General features: G+C 39.2%; 1 protein-coding gene across 1 annotated transcript in view; it reads left to right on the forward strand.

The window, feature by feature from the left end:
• The window catches only part of znf804a (zinc finger protein 804A), a 202174-nt gene that overhangs the window by 137693 nt on the left and 43116 nt on the right, over positions 1–21365 (forward strand). The window contains exon 2 of the mRNA XM_052023765.1: positions 15731–15874. Within this exon, the coding sequence (XP_051879725.1) occupies positions 15731–15874 (144 nt within the window). The remainder of the gene's footprint in view (positions 1–15730; positions 15875–21365) is intronic.

Raw genomic sequence — 21365 nt, forward strand, 5'->3', positions numbered from 1 at the left:
TTGTTAAAGGAAGCATAAGCTACATTGGAAAAATATTTTCAGCTCTGATGCTTCAAAGTTGCTTGAAAGGTTTGACAATATGTTTCTCTGCATCACAGGGTGCAATGCACAATTTGCATCAGATTAGATATAAAGCTGATCCATTTCAAGCCCACATTGGTCCCATATGCTCTAAGGAGTTTAACTGAGAAGGAACTAGATAGGTGAGAACAAAATAGTGTACTTGTGAAAACTGGTCGAATTGAGAGGGACATGCCAGTATTGTTGCGCCTAAAGCAGACAAGATGGTGTCACAATGGAGACACAAAAGATTCTGCAGGTGCTGGAATCTGGATCAACACACAAAAAGTTGGAGGAACTCAGCAGGTCAGACAGCATCTATGGAGGGAAATGGACAGTCGACATTTCTGGTCAAGACCCTTCATCTGGAATGATGTTAGACAAGATGGTGTGTTGTGTGGAGGCTGCAAAGTCACAATAAATCAAATAGTGATCTATATCCACACACACTTTGCACACAGGTATAACAGGAGTAGGGCCTGTTTCTGTGCTGTATCTCTATGCCCTCAGTAGAGAGTTGCACAAGACACTGCTGTTTAGTTTGAGGATGGTTGCTTGCAATAAACAATGTTCTCTTGTTGGCACCTGCCTGATCTGAGTAATAGGTACTTGCAGCAACTCCAAATAAATCCACAAATACGATTGTAATAACTATCCTATGACCATTTGATGCAGTCCTGATTTGTGGGCAACTCAGTGTCTGTGATGGAAAGGTTTTATATTCGCATCCAAACATGCTCAGCCTCTCTTGGTGAACTCAGGTACAGTATATGTTTGCTTTAATACTGGATCTTTCTGCATCAACCTTGCTATTTCCACTGCTGTTACAGGATAATCATCCATGACTGCCTGCAGGACATATAAAGCATGTTCTATACTTTATATTCATGTTTCTGCAAACTAATCTTGATAATTCTATTTGGATGTTCGATACTCAAAGTCATAATCATACTTGAACAGGACGATGGCCCACAGCTGCATTCTAAAGGCTTCCATTGTGGGAGTTGAAGATTTGAGTCCAAGAATGGCCAACAGAGGCTTGTGTTCAGTGACCAGCATTAAGTGGTCTATCTAACAATAGCTGGTGAAACTTGGTAATCCCAAATGTAATTGCCAGTTCACCTGTCTCTATCTGATCATTGTTCTTTACACTCATTAAACGCAGGTAACACAGAGGCAAGGAGTCCTTCCTGTCCATTGTCCATTTTGTGGTTTCTTACTGCTTCAATTCCATTATTAGATGCATCACACGCAGGTTTCAGTGCATGGATGTAGTCATCGTGTGCCAGGAAGCACTTGCATTTAAGACTTGCTGAGGTCACATGCCATCTGGTCCTTTTCCCAATGCCATGGTTCATCCTTCAGCAGTTGGTGCAGAGGTTGTAAGGCCTGTCTGAAACATACCATAATATTGGACCGTACCGAGGCAAGATTGAAGATTGGTGACATTTGTGTATGTTGTCAACAGCCTCAATCTTCTCATCTTGTTGCAGACCATTTGTGTCTGCCCTCAAGCCCAAGTAAACCATTTCTTTCTGCACAAAGGCACATTTATTCCTCATAAGTTTAACATTTTGCTCATGAAGTTTCCTAAATAATGCCAAGCATTTGAAAGCTTCCTTCATGGCAGTAGAAAGCAAAACACCATCTTGGTTTCATAGACAGCTTGAACTTCCTTTATGAAATTGATGGTGACCTGAAGTATTTTGAGTGATGACTTCATGCCATAAGGCAATTTAGTATATGTCTAAAGCCCTGTAATGGGTGTAGTTTTTTTAGATAATGTTGGCATTCTTTATCCATACTTAATTGTACAAATTGGCAAAGATCTTGGACACGGTGAATTCAACATAAAGATTAAGTGATGTGGAAAAAGAGTATTGTGCAGATGAAGGTTATTTTGTAAACCCTTGGGGCATCACAACAATGGATGTCACCCAACACACTATATCATTTGAGTTTATTCAAGACTTCTTCTACTTGGGCTTCCAGCATAAGGGATGCTGTTCTAAGCCTTCTGATGATTAGTTTAGAGTTCAGTGTAATGTATTTATGAATCTTGTGACCTTGAATTCTGATACACAAATCTTTGAATGGATCTATGCATTGATTCAGAAACTTATCGACGCTTGTTTGCAAATTGCTCATATGAAATACATTATTCCAGACCATCCTTAATTCTTTGAGTTGATTTTTCCCTAAAGTTCTGTTTCTGTAGTTATCAACTATGGTATCTTTTTGACCATCAGATGAAATGTGATATATATTTTCTCAAGAGTTTTCATTGACCCACAAGAATGCCTTTGGATTCAGTGTGCTATTCACCGAAGGCACTTTGCTGAACGTCTTGTTGTAATATCTTTGGCTATGGCTGCATTGGTGCTCATATCAACACGCTGTCATTAAACTTTCACTGTAATTTTAAAATCACTGCATTTCTTATTTTTGTTATGGTGGCATACATGCTTTTTAAATTTCACCCTGCTCATTGGTTTCTGCACTGGACAATTTTTTTGTGGGTTTCTATCATCAGTGTTTGCCTTATGCTAAGGAACTGGCTTGGCATACTGGGTCCATCCCCACACACTGAGGCTATTCACTCTGTTTACAGTAAAGCATTTCGCTGCCTTAAACTGGCATATTTATACAGAGTGATCTCCATTACATTGGGAACAGCTTTTCATCACCTGTCTCATGCCAAACTTTCTCCTGTGACTCAGTCAGAGCTCCTGCCTTTGCTCCTGCTGTTGCGGTGTGACAATACACAACATCAACACTAACATTATGCACTGCCAAAACTCTTCTGACATTTTTAGAAACCAATTCCAGTGAATTTTCATGAACACGTAAATGTTAAATCTTGTGTATTAATAGCGTATTGAATTTGCTCATCTGTTCAACTATGCATGAACTTATCCCACAGTGCATAGTGTAGGAGAGCCACAAAGTTACCCTGTTGCAACAAATTTGTTAATGCCACTAAATAATCACTAATGCCGTTAGCTGGTCTTTGTAACTTTCTGTGATCTTGGAATAGAGTCTGGAGTGAAGAAATTCCATCACTTTTTATTAGACAGACTTTTCAAACTTCAGCCTAATATAGACTCTCTTTACCTGAGGGGAGAATTTTCCTGGCATCTCCTCTGTCGAGCTCTCTAAGACTAGATACATAGTTCTCATTTCAAACAGACACAGTTATTAAGCAAATCAAGACTATAAAATATGAAAATGTCTAAAACTTCATTAATGAGTCATTGTCAGGAAACCATCTCTCTCTAGCTCCCACGATAAAACCAAAAACCTAATCTCTGCATCATCAAGATGTATTCCAATAAGGGATCTCAAATGACTGTACTCATTTTTTTCTCTTCATTCAAATCCATGTGGGACATTGTTGTCTTCAAACCTAATAGCAGCATCTAACACTGCAATCTCTCCATCTTTACAGAAAATGATATCAGGGATCCAAACCTTACCATAAGTATCCTTGATTCTCAGTTCTTTAAAGGCAGACCAGCCATATTGTCAACAATTTTATGAAGTGCCTGATTCTTCATTTTTAGCATGCATTTATCTGTTGGAGATGTGATCTCACCACCAAAACAAATGCACATACTGTTGTTTTTACAAGATTTATCTGCATCTTGTCTCCCTACACCATGATAGGGTATGTAATGGTTTTTAAGGGAATGAGATAATAACTTAAGATTGTTTAATAGATCTAAGTAATTTAGTCTATTTATCTGAGTTTCTAAAGTATTTGATTCCAATACCTTGGTGTGAGGTGTGACCAGATTTCAAACTCCTAATCTCTCCAAAGAGCAGAATCATTATTTGACTTACTTAAGGACATGCTACTTTGAAATTAATCAATTTCTTTACACAGCTAAGACTTTTGATGTATATGAAACATAGCAAATTCCTAGGTTTGCTGATTTTATCTTGCAAATTAATGCCTGTATAATCAAAAGAACTCATTATCAAAGGGCCTTTGGCATACCTAAAAGACATCATTTTCCTAATTATAGCCACAGGAATTTGTATTTCGAATTTAGACAGACGTAGACAGCTACCATGAATATTGGCAGAACAGATTCTTTTTAAAATACAGTCTGAGAGATGCAGAAAGATCTTAACAGCATTTTTGATCATGGAATCTGTTCTTACTAAAATGTTCCAAAAGGCTTCGATCAAAGTTAGATAATCATAGAACCTACGGAATCATATACATTCTTAATATTTCTACATTTTGGGTGCATTCTACACTTATTTAGATTACTAGCCCATATATGTATCATACCATTTGTCTCCAATGGAATCAATCCAATGGGTCATGTGGAGCCCAAGAAAATTTTCAATCTCAGCAAGATTGATAAAGTCACATTTCTGTTTAACTGCCCAGTTATCCAATTTATTATAGATGTAAAATCTACGCCTTGATTATCTAAAATACATAGAATTAGGTCATAACAATTTAAAAAGGATTGGGAATAAAGGTTCACCTTGCATATTTTTGAATAAAAATTGGATTAGTTGATGGTCCTATACCATCAAAGACTTTATATGTTTTGCCTCATCACCAGAACTCACCAACAAGCACCAAGACCTTGCTTGGCTGGTGGTGAGAGGAGACCTCCCTATCAGATATTTCCTGTAAGGTCAGAATCTTACTCCTAATGTATGCTGCCCTCAGGACGGCTGCAGCTGCGATGAGGAGGAGATGGTTACCCACCTCTTTGCAGACAGTGTATTTGCAAGTTGGGTTTGGAGAAGAATGCAAGCTGCCTTGTTGCGATTCATCCTGAGAACTCTCTGATTTATGGGCTGTTCCCAGGGACACACAAACAGACGGACATCAAGTCCTGCTGGAAGATCATCAACCCAATGAAAGACACTCTTTGGTCTGCCCAAGTCTTGTTGGTCTTCCAATACAACAAGATGTCCATCAGGGAATGCTGCTGACTGGCACATTCCAGGCTGCAGGAGTATGTGTGCTGAGGGATGCACTGAAGCTCAATGCAATCAACACAAAGACTTTGTGGGGAAGAATTGCAGTCTAGGGTCCTTCGGCCACTGGACATTGAGAGGCTATGTCCGATATGGAAATCCCTCAAACAACCAAAGTTTGTATTTCCCACAAGAGGGCGCACATGAGTGTCAATAGTGTTATGTACATAAAAATGTGCTAACACTACTAATGTATAGAACCAATGACACTGTGAATGTATAGACAGAACAACACAATGAATGTAAAGAGCCATGCATTTTTTTTCTTCTTTGGTACTTGTATATATTTTTTATTATGAATAAAATTTATTTTTGAAATTCAAAAGTATGTTTTGGAACACATGTTACCAGTGAAAGCTATGAAGCGCCTCTTGATTTGAAATTAATATACAGTGGCATACAAAAGTTTGGGCACCCCTGGTCAAAATTTCTGTTACTGTGAACAGCTAAGCGAGTGAAAGATGACCTGATTTCCAAAAGGCATAAAGTTAAAGATGACACATTTCTTTAATATTTTAAGCAAGATTACTTTTTTATTTCCATCTGATACAGTTTCAAAATAACAAGAAAGGAAAAGGGCCTGAAGCAAAAGTTTGGGCACCCTGCATGGTCAGTGCTTAGTAACACCCCCTTTGGAAAGTATCACAGCTTGTAAACACTTCCTGTAGCCAGTTAAGAGTCTTTCAATTCTTGTTTGGGGGATTTTCGCCCATTCTTCCTTGCAAGAGGCTTCTAGTTCTGTGAGATTCTTGGGCCGTCTTGCATGCACTGCTCTTTTGAGGTCTATCCACAGATTTTCGATGATGTTTAGTTCGGGGGACTGTGAGGGCCATGGCAAAACCTTCAGTTTATGCCTCTTGAAGTAGTCCATTGTGGATTTTGAGGTGTGTTCAGGATCGTTATCCTGTTGTAGAAGCCATCCTCTTTTCATCTTCAGCTTTTCTACAGACGGTGTGATGTTTGCTTCCAGAATTTGCTGGTATTTGATTGAATTCATTCTTCCCTCTACCAGTGAAATGTTCTCCATGCCACAGGCTGCAACACAACCCCAAAACATGATTGATCCACCCCCGTGCTTAACAGTTGGAGAGGTATTCTTTTCATGAATTTCTACACCCTTTTTTCTCCAAACATTCCTGCATCCTCATCACAAAATTCAGTGTCAGAAGTTTGCAAAGGAACATCTAAACAAGCCTGATGCCTTTTGGACACAAGTCCTGTGGACTGATGAAGTTAAAATAGAACTTTTTAGCTGCAATGAGCAAAGGTATGTTTAGACAGGGGTGGATCGATGATGCTTTGGGCTTGCATCTCTCTTGCCTCTATCTCTCTCTCGTTCTCTTCCCCCCAAACACCCCCCCCCCCCCCCCCCCCCCCCCCCCCCCCCGGTCCTAGCTCATCTTTAGTTTCTTTGCCTCGGCTCATCTCCCAGTAGTCTAGTGCCATGTGCTCTGTGACTGTTTCTTTGTTTTAAACTTTTCCAATAAAGCTTTGTGAAGCACCAAGTTGTTTTCAACTCATTCCTGGACTCCTGAATGAAAGAACCTGCAGGTTCGAAAATAACCAGATCTGACATGGCCTATCCCTTACTCTGAGACAGAGGCCGCTGTTCTAGACTCCTCAGCTAGGGGAAGCAAATCCTTGCATTCAACCATGTAAGAATTTATGATGCAACATGAGAATGCAAGCTACGTTCACACAATCCCACATTGATATAACCTTTCTTAGCTCTCTGGTGAATATGTACTTTGCCCAGTGCTTCCTGGAGGTAAGGTATCTGAAACTGAATGCAGTTCACAAGGTGGTAACTGACTAAGGTGTTGTGCAGTCAAAGACCAGCTTTCTATTAGCCTTTTATGTTGACCACAAGCTTTGCATGATTTGTGTACCTAAACACGAAAATTTGCTTGGAGACACAAGAGACTGCTGATGCTGGATTCTGGAGGAACAAACAATCTGCTGGAGGAACTCAGTGGGTTGAGCAGCATCTGTGGGTGGGGGGGGTTGGGAAAGGAATTGTTGATGTTTCAGGTCAAAACCCTGCACCAGGACTGAGAGTGGAGAGGCCAGTATAAAGAGAAGAGGGGGAGGGGTGAGACAGGGGCCAGTAGGTGATTGGTGGACCAAGGAGGTGTGAAGGATGACAGGCAGGTGGAGCCAGGTAGGGAAGATGGAGAGGTGGAGCTGAGAGGCAGAGACAAGTGCATGATAGATGGAGATAAGCCACACACCAAAAAAAGAAAAGGTTGCTGGAGCCAGGTGGAGGGAGGGGGGAGGGTGAAGATGGAGACAGCCAGGAGGGTGATAACTGAGAACACAAAGGCTACCAGTGCTGGAATATGATAAGTAAGGAAAATGATAATGGGAACCATTTGGAGAGAGGTAGGCAGATGGAACCATATAGGGAAGGAAGACAGAAAAGGTGATAGGGGCCTCAAAGGAAGGGTGTGTGGGAGAAGGACAAATGTGGGAGGAGCAGAGGTTCAGTGTTCACACCACTGGGTTGTAGACAACCCAGGTGAAATATGAGATGTTGTTTCTCTGGTTTGTTTTGGATCTCACCCTGGCCGTAGAGAAAGCCAAGGATGGACAGGTCAGTGTGGGAATAGGAAGGGGAGTTGAAATAGCAGGTAACTGGGAGTTGGTCACGAGGTCTGCGCTTGGCCCCACCAATGTAGAGGAGGCCACATCGGAAGCACTGAATACCGTAGACAAGATTAGAGGATGTGTATGTGAATACTTGCCTCACCTAGAAGAGCTGTTTAGACCCCTGGTTGGTGGTGAGGGAGGAGGTGTAAGAACAAGTGTTACACTTCCTGCGGTTGCAGAGCAAAATGCCAGGGATCAGAGGAGGGTGGATGAGGATAGAACATAGAACACTACAGCACAGTACAGGACCTTCGGCCACAATGTTGTGCCGACATTTTATCCTGCTCTAAGATCCATCTAGCCCTTCCGTCTCACATAACACTCCATTTTTCTATGAGTAGACCAGGGAGTCACAGAGGGAGTGGTCCCTGCAGAGTGTGGAAAAGGGTAGGGAGAAGTTGTGGCTAGTGGTGGGATCTCACTGCAGCTGGCAGAAGTGACAAAAGATGCAGAGGCCAGTAGGGTAAAAGTTGAGGACGAGGGGAACTCTATCTTTGCTTCTCCATTCTCATGTCCTTATGCTGTTAAAGGCCTTTGTGCACCTTTCTAAATATTGCTAGGGAAGTTCAGATGAGCTCATTTTCTTTGGGACAGAGGAGGCTGAGGGGAGACTTATGTGAATAGGAAGGATTGATTTTGCTTAACAGAGAGCTCTCAACCCAAAGGATGTAGACTTAAAGTAATTGGTAGAAACATTGATAAAATAAGATTATTAGTCACATGTACATTGAAACACACAGTGAAATGCATCTTTTGCGTAGAATGTTCTGGGGACAGCCCGCAAGTGTCACCACGCTTCCGGCACCAACATAGCATGCCCACAACTTCCTAACCTGTACGTCTTTGGAATGTGGGAGGAAACCAGAGCACCTGGAGGAAACTCACGCAGACACGGGGAGAACGTATAAGCTCCTTATAGGCAGCAGCTGGAATTGAACCCGGGTTGCTGGCGCTCTAAAGCATTACACTAACCGCTACACTACCATGCCTGCCCCGCTACACTACCGAAAAATATTTTAACCAAGAGGGTGGTAGAGGTCTGGAACTGACTGCCTGAAAGAGTGGTAGAGATGAAACCTTCATCATACAGAAACAGTATTTGCAAATGTACCTGAAGAACCATTACCGGCAGGGCTACAGACCTAGCTCTGAAGGTGGTATTAGATTTGATAGTTCTTTTTTGACTGTCACAAACATGATGGGCCAAATGACGACCTCCTCTGTCATTAATTTTCTAAAGATTCAATGATTATGACCTTGCTATGTACACTGGCCATACATGGTTTTATAAAAGGGACCACACCTAAAGTGCATCCAACTCCTCAGCTCAGTATGATGGAGCTCAGCTGCTTGGCCCCCATAAGTGACCTCCAGCACATTGTGTACATGAGTGTGTTGACGTGGAAGTGAGTACACACTGAGGAGTTGAGTGGGAGATAGATGGCAGTTTCCTAGGGAGCACAGTCTGCCCCATTGCTTTCTGAACATACCATTGAAACATCTCTCAAGAAATTCATAATCTTTGGGAGATTAAGCCTTCTGATCTCTTGTTAGTTAAATGACTTTATTAATGATTTATGTCAAAGAGTTATTAATACTGAAGCTATTTTCTTTTATTAAAGCTCGCATGACACATTACTTCCAAGAACAAATTCAGTAACACATCCCTTTATGCGTTTCTTTCCCATTTTTTCTGATGTTTATTAAGATTATGGAATATGCAGTTTATAACATACATTAAATAGGAATCCGTTTCCTCGATTGATACTGGGCACATGATATTAACATTCCTTTTTCAGTGTTCCATGTAACTATCAAAGATACAGCAACATTTTTTCCACGAAACGTCACATCAAATGTTTTGGATCATAAGTGATTCAGGCTAACCATGGTGTTAATGTGAAGGGTTTATCAAGGTTAATGCTGCATTCTCCACATATGTTGTTAGATGCTCTGGTACTCAAGCATCTGGAAAACAGATCGTTAATAAAAATTGAGAGATTCTGCCAAGCATTCAAAAAAATTAAGGGCTTTTTTAACCAGACACAGCTAATAATTAATCAGGATCACAATAAAATGGTGAAGCAATATTCATGTCTGCATGATTTATGGTGAAAGCATTAAAGCAGGTGATTTGAAAAAGCTGCAATGCTAGAGAAATGAGAATTTAGTAACTAAAACTGAGGCTCAGTTGCTTTTAAATTCAGACTATAGAGGCAATAGTCTGAACCAGTGGGTGAATCTAGATTGAGTATAATTAAAATCAGATAGACACATTGTTCCTTTGTTTTTGTTAAAGTGGTGCGATCTAAGGTTTTTTAAAAAAGGCAGCATCACACAATTGCACATTGTATCCAGTAAGGATATCCAGCTATTATCTCCTATGACAGCATTGAGGACTTTATCTAGTGTGAATAAGAGTATGCAATTTGCATTCTTGAGTCACGTTAAAAATCACAGGCTTGAAATATAGCATTTAAAATCCAATGAACATAATGCTTTATCTTAAAGAAAAATCTAATTTGTTGTAACATTTACTTCACCTTAGTTTAAAGGAGAACTAAGTTACATTTTTAAATTAAAAAATATGAAATGCTGGAAATACTAAGCAGATCAGGCAATATCTGTGGAGGGAGCAACAGAGCTAGCAGGTCGGATGACATTGGCCAGCTGCCATACTGCAGGCTGAAAGTGTGGAAGGTGGAGCTCTGACCTCCCATTTACCTGTGACCAATCACCTACCTCCACCTACCCCACAACCCCACCCCCTCCCCATCATTCTCCTTCTGAGTCCAGGAGTCTAGAGAGCTGGATGCACTTCACCTCTGCCTGCTCAGCTACACGTCAGCCATAGTTGCCCCTATTCATTTGAAGAGGTTGCTGAGGTTCACTAAAAAGTTAAGAGCCGCTCGGCTGCAAATGGCTTTCTTCTATTTTAATTTTAATTAATTTACATAAGTTGAATGTAGTTTTACATGAATTTATTATTTTTTAAGTTTTAATTATTTAAATGTTTTACCATTATTTAAATGACTCTGATCATTGAGATTTACAAATTGATAAAGGCTTTTGAGTCAAAAGGAAGTGTAAATATCCACAGCAGAATTATCAAAGTCAAAGTCGAGTTTATTGTCATATGCACAAGTAGATGTATGTACAGGTGCAATGAAGTACTTACTTCCAGCAGCATCACAGGCACATAGCATACATTACCAAGATTGTTTGATTGGTACCCCATCCACCACCTTAATCCTGCATTCCCTCCACAACTGGTGCACAGTGGCTGCACCTTCTACAAGATGCATTGCAGTTACTTGCCTAGTCTACTCTGACAGCAAACCCCCAAACCACAAGAAGGACAAGGGTAGCAGGCATATGAGAACACCATTCCGACTTGGAAAATATATTGTTATTCCTTCATTGCTGGGTCTATATCCTGGAATCACATTGTGGGAATGCTTTCACCAAGTCAGTGGTGGTTCAAGAAGGTAGCTCACCATCACCATGCCATTTAGGGATGGGTGATAAATGCTGGCTGCTAGCGACATCTGCATTGAATACATGAGATTGGGGAATAAAAGTTGCTATCATTAAATAAAAATAGAAACAATAATTCAATTACCAAATATTAAATCCAGGAAGTTGTTAGAAAGCCCAAGTAAAAGATCGGGTGCTGTTTATGAGTTTCTATCAGGCTTGATTAGAACAGTGTGGGAGACTATTGTTGGAGAGGGAGTGGAACAGTGAATTGAATTGATCAAAGCTCGGAGCCATGTTGGCACACTGAATGAGTTCTTCCATTAATCAATCACTATATTTCCATTGTTTAAGAAGACTGGCAAGGATAAACCAGGGAACTACAGACCGGTCAGCCTGACATCAGTGGTGGGGAAGTTACTGGAGGGAATTCTGAGGGACAGGATCTACCAGCATTTGGATAAACAGAGTCTGATTAGGAGGAGTCAGCATGGCTTTGTGTGTGGAAAGTCGTGTTTGACGAACCTTTGAAAGTTCTTTGAAGAGATAACCAAAAGGGTAGATGTGGGTAGGGCATTGGATGTTGATAATTTGGACTTTAGCAAGACCTTCGACAAAGTCCCACATGGCAGGCTGGTCAGAAAGATCCAATGGAATCTAGGGAGAGCTAGTTAGGTGGATTCAAAATTGGCTTAGAAGTAGGAAGCAGAGGCCGGTGGTTGAAGGTTGTTTCTCAGAATGGAGGCCAGTGACTAGTGGTGTGCCGCAGGGGTCGGTGTTGGGACCCTTGTTATTCATTATTTATATAAATAATTTGGATGCCAATGCCCAAGGTTTGATCAGTAGGTTTGTAAATGACGCGAAACTAGGAGGTTTTGTTGATAGTGAAGAAGATTATCATAGATTGCAGGGGGATCTTGATCAGTTAGGGAAGTGGGCAGAGGAGAAGCAAATGGATTTCAGTACAGATAAGTGTGAGGTGATGCATTTTGGAAAGTTAAACCAGCGTAGGACTTGGTAGGGCACTAGGGAGTGTAATGGAACAGAGGAACCTAGGAGCACAAGTGCATAGTTCATTGAAAGCACCACACAGGTAGGCAGGGTGGTGAAAAAGGCATTCAGCATGCTGGCCTTCATCAGTCAGAGCACTGAGTAAAGGAGTTGGGACATTATGCTGCAGTTGTACACGTCTTTGATGAGGCCTTATTTAGAATACTGTGTACAGTTTTAGCCACCCTGTTACAGGAAAGATGTGGTTAAACTGGAAAGAGTGCAGAAAAGGTTTATGAGGATGTTACCAGGACTCAAGGGCCTGAGTTATAGGGAGAGGTTTGCCTGGCTAGGTCTTTATACTTTGGAACATAGGAAAATGAGGGGTGACCTTAAAGAAGTGTTTAAAATTATGAGTGTCTCAGATAAGGTGGATAGTAATGGTCTTTTCCCCAGGGTAGGGGGGTCCAAAACTTGGGGGAATAGATTTAGGGTGAGAGGGGAAAGATTTAAAAGAGAACTGCGGGGGAACTTTTTCATGCAGAGGGTGGTTAGTATATGGAATGAGCTGCCAGAGGAAGTTGTTGAGGTAGGTACAATAGTATCATTTAAGAAGCACTTGAATAGGTACGTGGTGGGGAGGGGCCTGGAGGAACATGGGCCGGATGCAGGAAATTGGGACTAGCCAGGTGGACAATGTGGTCAGCATGGACTCGTTGGGCCAAAGAACCTGTATCTGTGCTGTATTGCTCTATGACTCTATGTGGACACTAATCTGAAAATTTTGTTAAATCTTTGGTTCAGTTGGAGGAGGTGATTGGGGCTCTGGAAAAAGCGAGGGCACGAGTCTAGGTCTGCACTTCCCTTTTTTCTTGGGAAGGTACGACTGGAAAGGAGAGCATGTGGGGGTGTGTTTGAGGTGTGGATTCAATTGTGGTGGAGAAAATTGTTCCTTCAGAATTCTAATAGGGGAGGTCGGGGAAGACATGTTTGTCTTCAAGTTGGAGGTGTGGAAATAGATCTCTGAGTATGGTGGGGTGGAAGGTGACGACAAGGGAAAGGCATTCATGATAGGAGATGAAGGGAAATGTGTGAAATGGGATGGCATGGTTGAGACTCTTGTCCACTATGATGAAGGGGAATTCTCAATTAGAAGAGAAAAACAATCTCGTTATAAAGAAAATAAATCAGAACAACAAAGCAGTAAAATGAGAAAGAATATTTTTGGGACATACTGTAGATATGAATTCATTGTATGCACATATGCTTTACTCTGAGTAAAAAAGCTACAAGCACAAATTTTGACTGCAGTTTAATTCAATAGCCTGATCCAATTTATAGAAGCAGCTTCAGCCACAGCAGGACTGAGAGTTAAATTTAGTTTAGGAACAAAAAATTCAGGAGCGATTGAGATGGAAAGAAAAGAATCTTGAAGTATCAGCAACCATTCACTTACACTGTGAAGCAGAAGCATATGATCATGAAAAGCTTGACCTATTTGCTTAGAATGGGGAATAAGGTAGTTTATCATAGACTGCCAAGGAGGGAAAGGAGATAATTAATTCAGCTGTAGTCAAGACATTCCTGCAAGAAGTTTAAGATAAAGTAAACCTTGATTTTCTTTTGTGTGATGAATTATCATGAGATTTAGACAAGGCATGGATTCAAGAGTCAGCCAAGCAGACTGTGTTCCACCTTTCAACAAGATCATAGCTGATCCTATGGGACATACACTTTTCCACTCGTCCCATCTATGGTCATTCCATTTAGTAGCCAAAAGTTTACCTTAGCTTTGAAAATACTCAACAAAAGACATTCCTCCTCATCTCAATCCTAAACAGCTGACTCCCTTATCCCGAGACTATCCCTCCAGTTGTAGCCTCTTCAGCCAGAGAAAACATCCTCTCAGGGTCTTATCTGTCAAATCTTGTATACCTCTTCCAAATTCAATGAATATAGGCCAATTTTCCTCTTCATCTCAGAAGTTCATCTAGTTAATCCATGTTACACTATTTACAAGACAATTATAATCTTTCTTAGATATGGACATTGGAAAATGTATACGGATCTCCAGTGTGGCCTCACCAAATTGCCATACAATAACATACATATTTACTTTCTGTATCTCATGAACTAGAACACTGAAATCTCTGTCTACATGCATTTTACTACTCTTTCACTTTTTAATAAGAAATATTTATTTTTTCCTAGCAAAGGGCATAACCTCATATTTTCCACAAGGTACTCAGTTTACCACTTTCTTGTCCATCTGCTAAACCTGCCAAGACTGACACTTCTCCACACTTTCACAGAAATGTAAAAAAAAAGTGAAAATGACATATCTAATGTTAATTAGAAGAAAATATTGTGATGTGGAAAATCGGAGGGGAAGCAAATTTAGAAGGCGTGTGAAAAGTAGCAGCAGGGAATACAGAAATAGTAAAAGGTTTGTGTATATTGATGATAGAGGTATGATTAAAATCTTGTGTAGTTTGGTGTGTTTTGCTTGTTTTTTTTAAACAAGATATATTAGTAAGAATAAATAGTAAATGGGAAATTGGATCTGTTAGTTTGACTAGATAAGGAAATAGCACTGGAATGATTGATCACTTCAAATTGGAAATGCAATAGGCTTAAGTGTAGATGGTCCATCTCTTGTGGTGGATTGTCACTCCAGGCCTGGTGTTACATCATCTACTATTATTCTACAGAAGCACTTTGGTTACTGAATTTTGTGCGTTTGATGTTGCTGTGGAAAAGAAGGTCTGCTTGGGTGTTAACACTTGGAATTGTTTGATGATCTACACCCATACAGAGATCAGCAACCATATCTACAAGTATTGTTGCAACTAGCTGGAGGTGAACATGGGAATTTTTTCAGCTTTGTAAACTTAAATATGATTTATATTATTTGAAACTACAATTTTACCAACAGCAAAGTCGAATCATTTGCAATATTATCAAATGCAGAATACTATTAATGATGGAGCCTTTGTACATGTGAAACTGTCTTGTGTAAATGTCTATTTCAGTGTCTATTTACTTCTTTCTGATAGATGTTAAATTTTTGAAGAGCTGAATGGGCAAATGATGAACATATAAAAATATCACTGATTAAATTTGCTCTGATATGAAAGTAGACATTAGCTGTTTTTTGTTGCAGAGTAATGCAGAAAAGTGGCTAAGGTTTAAATTATGCTAACCGTATATTAAGAATTTACAACTTGTTAGGTGAAGTACCATGTGGCATCAGTTGAAGGTCAGATAGCATTTAGACACAACGGTCTAGAAATCTGTTTTGAAAAGTTGCATAAGCTTACCCTGAGTTAGTTACAAAATTAATGCCAACACTGGTTCTGTGCAAGGCTAACAATTTAATGTTTGAAATTACTCACAGTTATTGCAGTGTAAAATTTATGTATTAAGTCAGAATGTTAGAAGCTTAAGGCTGCATAGTTGCTGAATATTCAACAGGAACACCACATAGTTCTAGAATATTTTGAAACTGATGTCATTTGGACTGACAGATTCTTTCATTTCTTCACAGGATTACACTGAAAAGGAAAAAGCAATAACAAAAGCATTGGAAGATCTGAAGGCCAACTTCTACTGTGAATTGTGTGACAAACAATATTACAAACATCAGGAGTTCGATAACCACATAAACTCTTACGACCATGCTCACAAGCAGGTAAGGAAACAGTCCTTGCATTGGGACATTTGCAAATAAGTATTCTAACACATTCTCCATTTGTAATTCTTGTTCTTACAATAGCATATACCTTTGTGGCATTAATTAGTGTGGACACGGAAAGTGACATTGGTGTTGAAATTAACTACTTCAAATTGTTTCCACTCTGTTTTATTAGGGTGACAAAGTATATTGTTACACTGCCAGTCTTGCATCAATATAAAATGATTTTGGATGTGCAATTGAGCAATAACATAAAGGGACAATGAATCAAACTGCCGCTTGAGTCTCAAGTGCATAAAGACTATTTTGAAGTATGTAGTCTCACATCATCAGCAGTTTACAATTTTATGCAATAATAGTCCAAGTAAGGGAAGGGCAACTTTTTTTAAAGTGGCAGCCAAGAAATGTTTAATTAAAAAAAACTTATGGTGATAGAAAGCATTCAAACCCATTTTCATCAAACTACATGGAGATTATAGTTCTATGTTCAAGGATAATTCAACAATGTTTTAACTCATGTTTGGCAACTGAATTGATGGTACCACCTGAAAATAGCTTCAAAATTGGTATATAACACTAAATTCTTATGGGACTTTGTATCAGAAGAGGAGCCACACAATATTTACCATATTTGGAAGTGTGATATCACTGACTACTCTATAACCTTACATTCATACATACTTAGATACCATGCTATAAACTGAGCAAGTAAGCAAAGTAGATTTCGCTGTATTGCCAATGATAATAAATACTGCTTTAATGTAAGACATAAACTCTTCTGCTTTTGGGTAGTAATGGCGAGCCAATAAAATCTCAATTTTAGGTAATATCATGGCCAATGAAGTCATAATTTCTGGTTAAGCCTGATCCAATCCGAATTTTCTGTCTAATCAGAGCCAATTTCATTGTCGGATCAGACCCAATTTTATTTAGTCATAACCTAACACAACAGCATCTGTTATCCAGATATAACCCACGCACATGCCACTTGATCAAATACAAGCAGCAGCAGATCTTCAGAAGTAGAGGTTGTGAATGTTTCTCAGCCCCTGAAGGATAAGTTCTTGCTAACAAGATCCACTGGTTTTAGAATTGTTTTCCTCCCAGTGTGCTACTTGATTGCTGTGGTGGGATCAGGTTTGATGGTATTTCATTTGACAGCAAGGTTATATAATTGAACTAATAGTTATTCACTGTAAGGCTCCTTTCTGTTTGCACATACATGGAGCAGCAACCTGACCACAATCAGTCACCAAAAATCCATGCCTCCTGTTCCTTATCTTCATAACATATTGTATTTGACTTATATGCATCCTCTAATGTATTTCACTTTGTCAAATTTGAGAACATCAAAATATCAGCTTCATCCAGTAACTTGTTTGCTTTCAAGAAGATGCTGCAAGCATTTTGCAAGAGCTTCCAAACAAGTCAATCAATATTAGAATTGGAATTATTCATTTGCCTTATACTTCCAACAATTTAATTCCATCTTTTCCAAATACAGAATTTTTTTGACCCAAGTTCTTAAAAGATATAAACCTAGAAATTATTATTGGAGACATTTGTAGATGACTGCTTCATCTAATCATTTCTTCTGTTTATCATTTTAACATTAGTGTTAATCTATTTGTCTTTATGAACTGCACACTAAGGTAACAATGCAGACATTTCATGAAACTTGGTAAGCACCTACTAATACATAGTAATTCTAGACTATTGGTCCACAGATAGGAAAGCCACAGTGAAACAGGAGTCCACGTCTAGATAACTGGGATCATATATATTTAGAAAAGCTTAAAATATAAGTAATAACAATTATGCATTATGCAATCATCTTAACTGTTTCCTTTCAATAATACTCAATATAATTTGTGATATATATGGATTAAACAGCATGTAAAAGAAGGACAATAAAGTAGTTAAAACTGTCACAGTATTAGAATTTTGAAATTACATATTTTCAAATACTCCAACCGATGTTTTATTTTTGAAAGGAGAACCATTAAACAGGATGGAATCTAATTTCATAATCATTTTTGTCTTGGAACTGTTGCTCTAGTGCATAACAGCTCAGGCACAAAGAGTAAATGCTAGCTTTTCCCTATTCAACTGGGGTTGATGCACCTGCGACCTCCAGTTACTATAAAAAACATAGAAATAATGGTTAAATGGATAGTGTGTGTCACAGTACTATGTTTAATGAGGAGAACAGGGAAAGCAAGCCTGTTGAGATCTGCTCCTCTTAACACATCATCCAGAAACTTCAGGGACTGATGTTAACTGTAATACAGAATTTAACTGTTTCTGTGAATTAAATAGGAACCATCTGAACAATTGTACAGTTTGGCTTGGATTTTTCAAAATTAGCATTAAAAGAATTTATTTGGCATAATCAAGCTGAGACTTATCTCTGTTTCCCAAGAGATGGTTGAAAAGCTTCAGCTAGAAGGTTGATAGTGCAGGTTGTGGTAAAGATGAGGTAATGAAGATGTGCAGTGCTCCTTCACTTCCAGAGAGCTGGCGATCCTACTCCAGTACCCTTTCCAATTCAGGGCACAGGAATACCCATTTAGCAAAAGCATGGGTGCAAACCACAATTACACAGTGATTTATCACTGCCTTCCATTTTGTTCAGGTTATATCTCACATTCCTCTTGCCAGTGGAGACAGTAGATCCATAGCTGTAAAGTAATGGTCAGGCTTCACCATCTTCACCCTTCCCACCCCCTCCAAGCCTTGCCTTTGCTCATTGGAGCCAACATCCACGTAGGACAGCCTTTGTCTCCTGAAAGCCCTGACCCTATCCCCTATTGTTCGCCCTTCCATGTTCTTCCCAGTTTTTCCAAAATTAAGGCCTCCTTGGTTTGTAGCTTAATGTTGGTAAGCTTTGTTTCTGAACACACAATGGTATTTGTAATATATCTGTGGCCAAATCTCAACTGAACAAAATTGACTGTGGCTGTTCTTTGCTTGATTTCATGTGTTTCAGATGGACATTTTAGTTCTTGCATATTTCATTTACATCACCTGGCACTCAATATCACCCAGTAAAAGATCTGTTTCATTTACAGTCTGAACTTCACAGGAAATATTTCAAAGATGGTGCTTCCTATAAATTCAGGTTGTGAGTCATTTTGCACGTAATGCAAAATGGGTTGATTTTTGTTTGGTTGGATTTTACATAATGTTCCCAGTTTTGCTTTCCACAGGTGGAAATTGAACTCAGAGGTTACAGGAATGACTGGTCTGTTAGGGTTGGTGTTAAACTGTAACAGTTGAAATTATCCACAATATCTATCTCTGGCTGTTCTACAGTCTGGTCAATGTAGTACATTTCTGGAGCAGCTGGTTTGGAAGGATACAACAGCATGAAAGTCTGATGGCATTGTAACCTTCCTTTATGTCAGCATTTTCACCCTCTTCCAGAAATCTACTGTGGAAATATTGGGTCCCATAGACGTTCCCATCTACATGCCATGGTCTTGATGGATATGGAGAAAAGGCTTCAAGCTGAAACTGCATCTCCACTAAATAACCCCTCCAGAGATTGCAGGCAAGCAGCTTGGGTACCAATAAGACAAATTTTGTACTAGGTTTATACAGTATGTGGCTAAGAATGAGAGAAAGCAATGCCTGATTGAACTGAACACTTCCAACAATTTTCAGTTACATTAATTGAATGATTCTTATAACTTCCAACTCAGTTCTGATGAAAGGTCATCGACCTGAAATATCAACTGATTTTCTCTCTACAGATGCTGCCTAACCTGTTGAGTATCTCCAATTTTATTCTGTTTTAATTCCAATCCCATTGATTTTAGTGTTGTTGGCAAATACTGACCAGCTATTGCATTAACAATGTAACTGTATGGAGGCAAGGAAGAATCTAAGTAACTTGCATATGTTCTGGATTTCAAAACATATATCTCTAATTTTCATTTGTTAAATCTGGAACAAAACCAAAAATAGTATTAGTAAGAGTTTTAATGCCTTAAACATGTGAAGAATACACTTTACACTGATTTGAAACAGACAGATAATATGGAGAAATACTTGGAAATTGTCCTTATTGGGCAATATTAAGTAAAGTTGACCTTCCTTATTACCAAGAGGCCCATTTCTACAAAATAGAAGTGACTTTCTGCAGAGCTTTCCCTTACCAGCATAACATCAAGAGAACCTGAATGCAAGCTGGAGAAAGAGTAAGTGTCCATTCTTAGTCATTTGTCACATATCTCATTGGTTCTGCGGATCTTCTAAAGTTACACCATGCTGGAAATGCCTCACCAACACATTAGTGATTCTGTCCAAAAGCCACTTAACTGCAATGAAAGCACTCTGTGTACAAGCTCACAATGTAGGAAAGTAGGAAACCATATCAGCTGATCCATTCTTTAAGTGAAATCTCAGCATTTTCATCACATCAACTAATTGTACCTTGAATGGATCCTATGTTTTCATCCTCTCATGTCCTATCCTATTGATCACCTCTGTATGAAGAAATCCTTCCTGACATTAATCCTAAATTGAATTTCCACTGTGCCTTTGTTCTAATGTCCTGGTCTGCCTTAAAATAGTGTTTCAATTTTACTTTCTACGGTTAATATCTTTTCTATTTCTGCAAAGTCCTCACTCATCTATCCCTTGCAAGATTAAAGCAACTTTGTTTCTGGAAGCTTTCCCAGTCAACCCTGTGCTGAAGATTTCCTCCACACTGTCCTTGTCATCAGAATGTGCCCATTTCATCAAACTGACCAAAAGTGAAAGTTCACTAGGTGTCAACATTGTAAGTGCATCATATTTTGATAATTGCACCATTATCAATTTTTTAAAAAATAATTTGTTCTACAATAATCATTAAGAACTGATTATATTTGAATTCCCCGATGAAGTTCAACTTCATTCTTGCCTATTTTGCAGTATTTGCATTTAATATGAATACATAATGATCAGCATTGCTTACAGACTTGCAGCTATTGTTAATTGTACCGTCAGCCCTAAATTAATAATCGGCCATTGCCTCCAAATAATGTTTTATTAAAATTCCCCATCTATAATAACCAAGTAAGTGAAATTCAGAAAAAAACTGCAGATTTTGGAAATCAGAAATGAAAACAGGAAGTGCTGGAAATACTTAGCAGGTCAGGCAGCATTAGGAGAGAGAAGTAGAGAGAATATTCAGGTTGATGACCTTGTATCAGAACTCTGTGCCATAGTTTGATTTGAGTTTGCCTGTCGTGCTGGAATTAAGATACTCGGAAGCTTTTCAGCAATTCTGCTTCTGAAAACACATCTGCTGCAGACATCTTGATAAGTATTTGCATCCAGCAACCTCCGGTAAATTTTTAAACTTTTAATGTAGAATTAGATTGATTTCCTCAAATTTTAGTTAGCTTACTTTTCTCAAAAAGTACTTTGTCTATTTTGCATCATTCACTTTTCAAGAACCCAATGCTGAAGAACTTTCCAACCAAGCTTCTTCCTCAAG

Source organism: Pristis pectinata, chromosome 1 (assembly GCF_009764475.1).
Source record: "Pristis pectinata isolate sPriPec2 chromosome 1, sPriPec2.1.pri, whole genome shotgun sequence".
NCBI lineage: Eukaryota > Metazoa > Chordata > Chondrichthyes > Rhinopristiformes > Pristidae > Pristis > Pristis pectinata.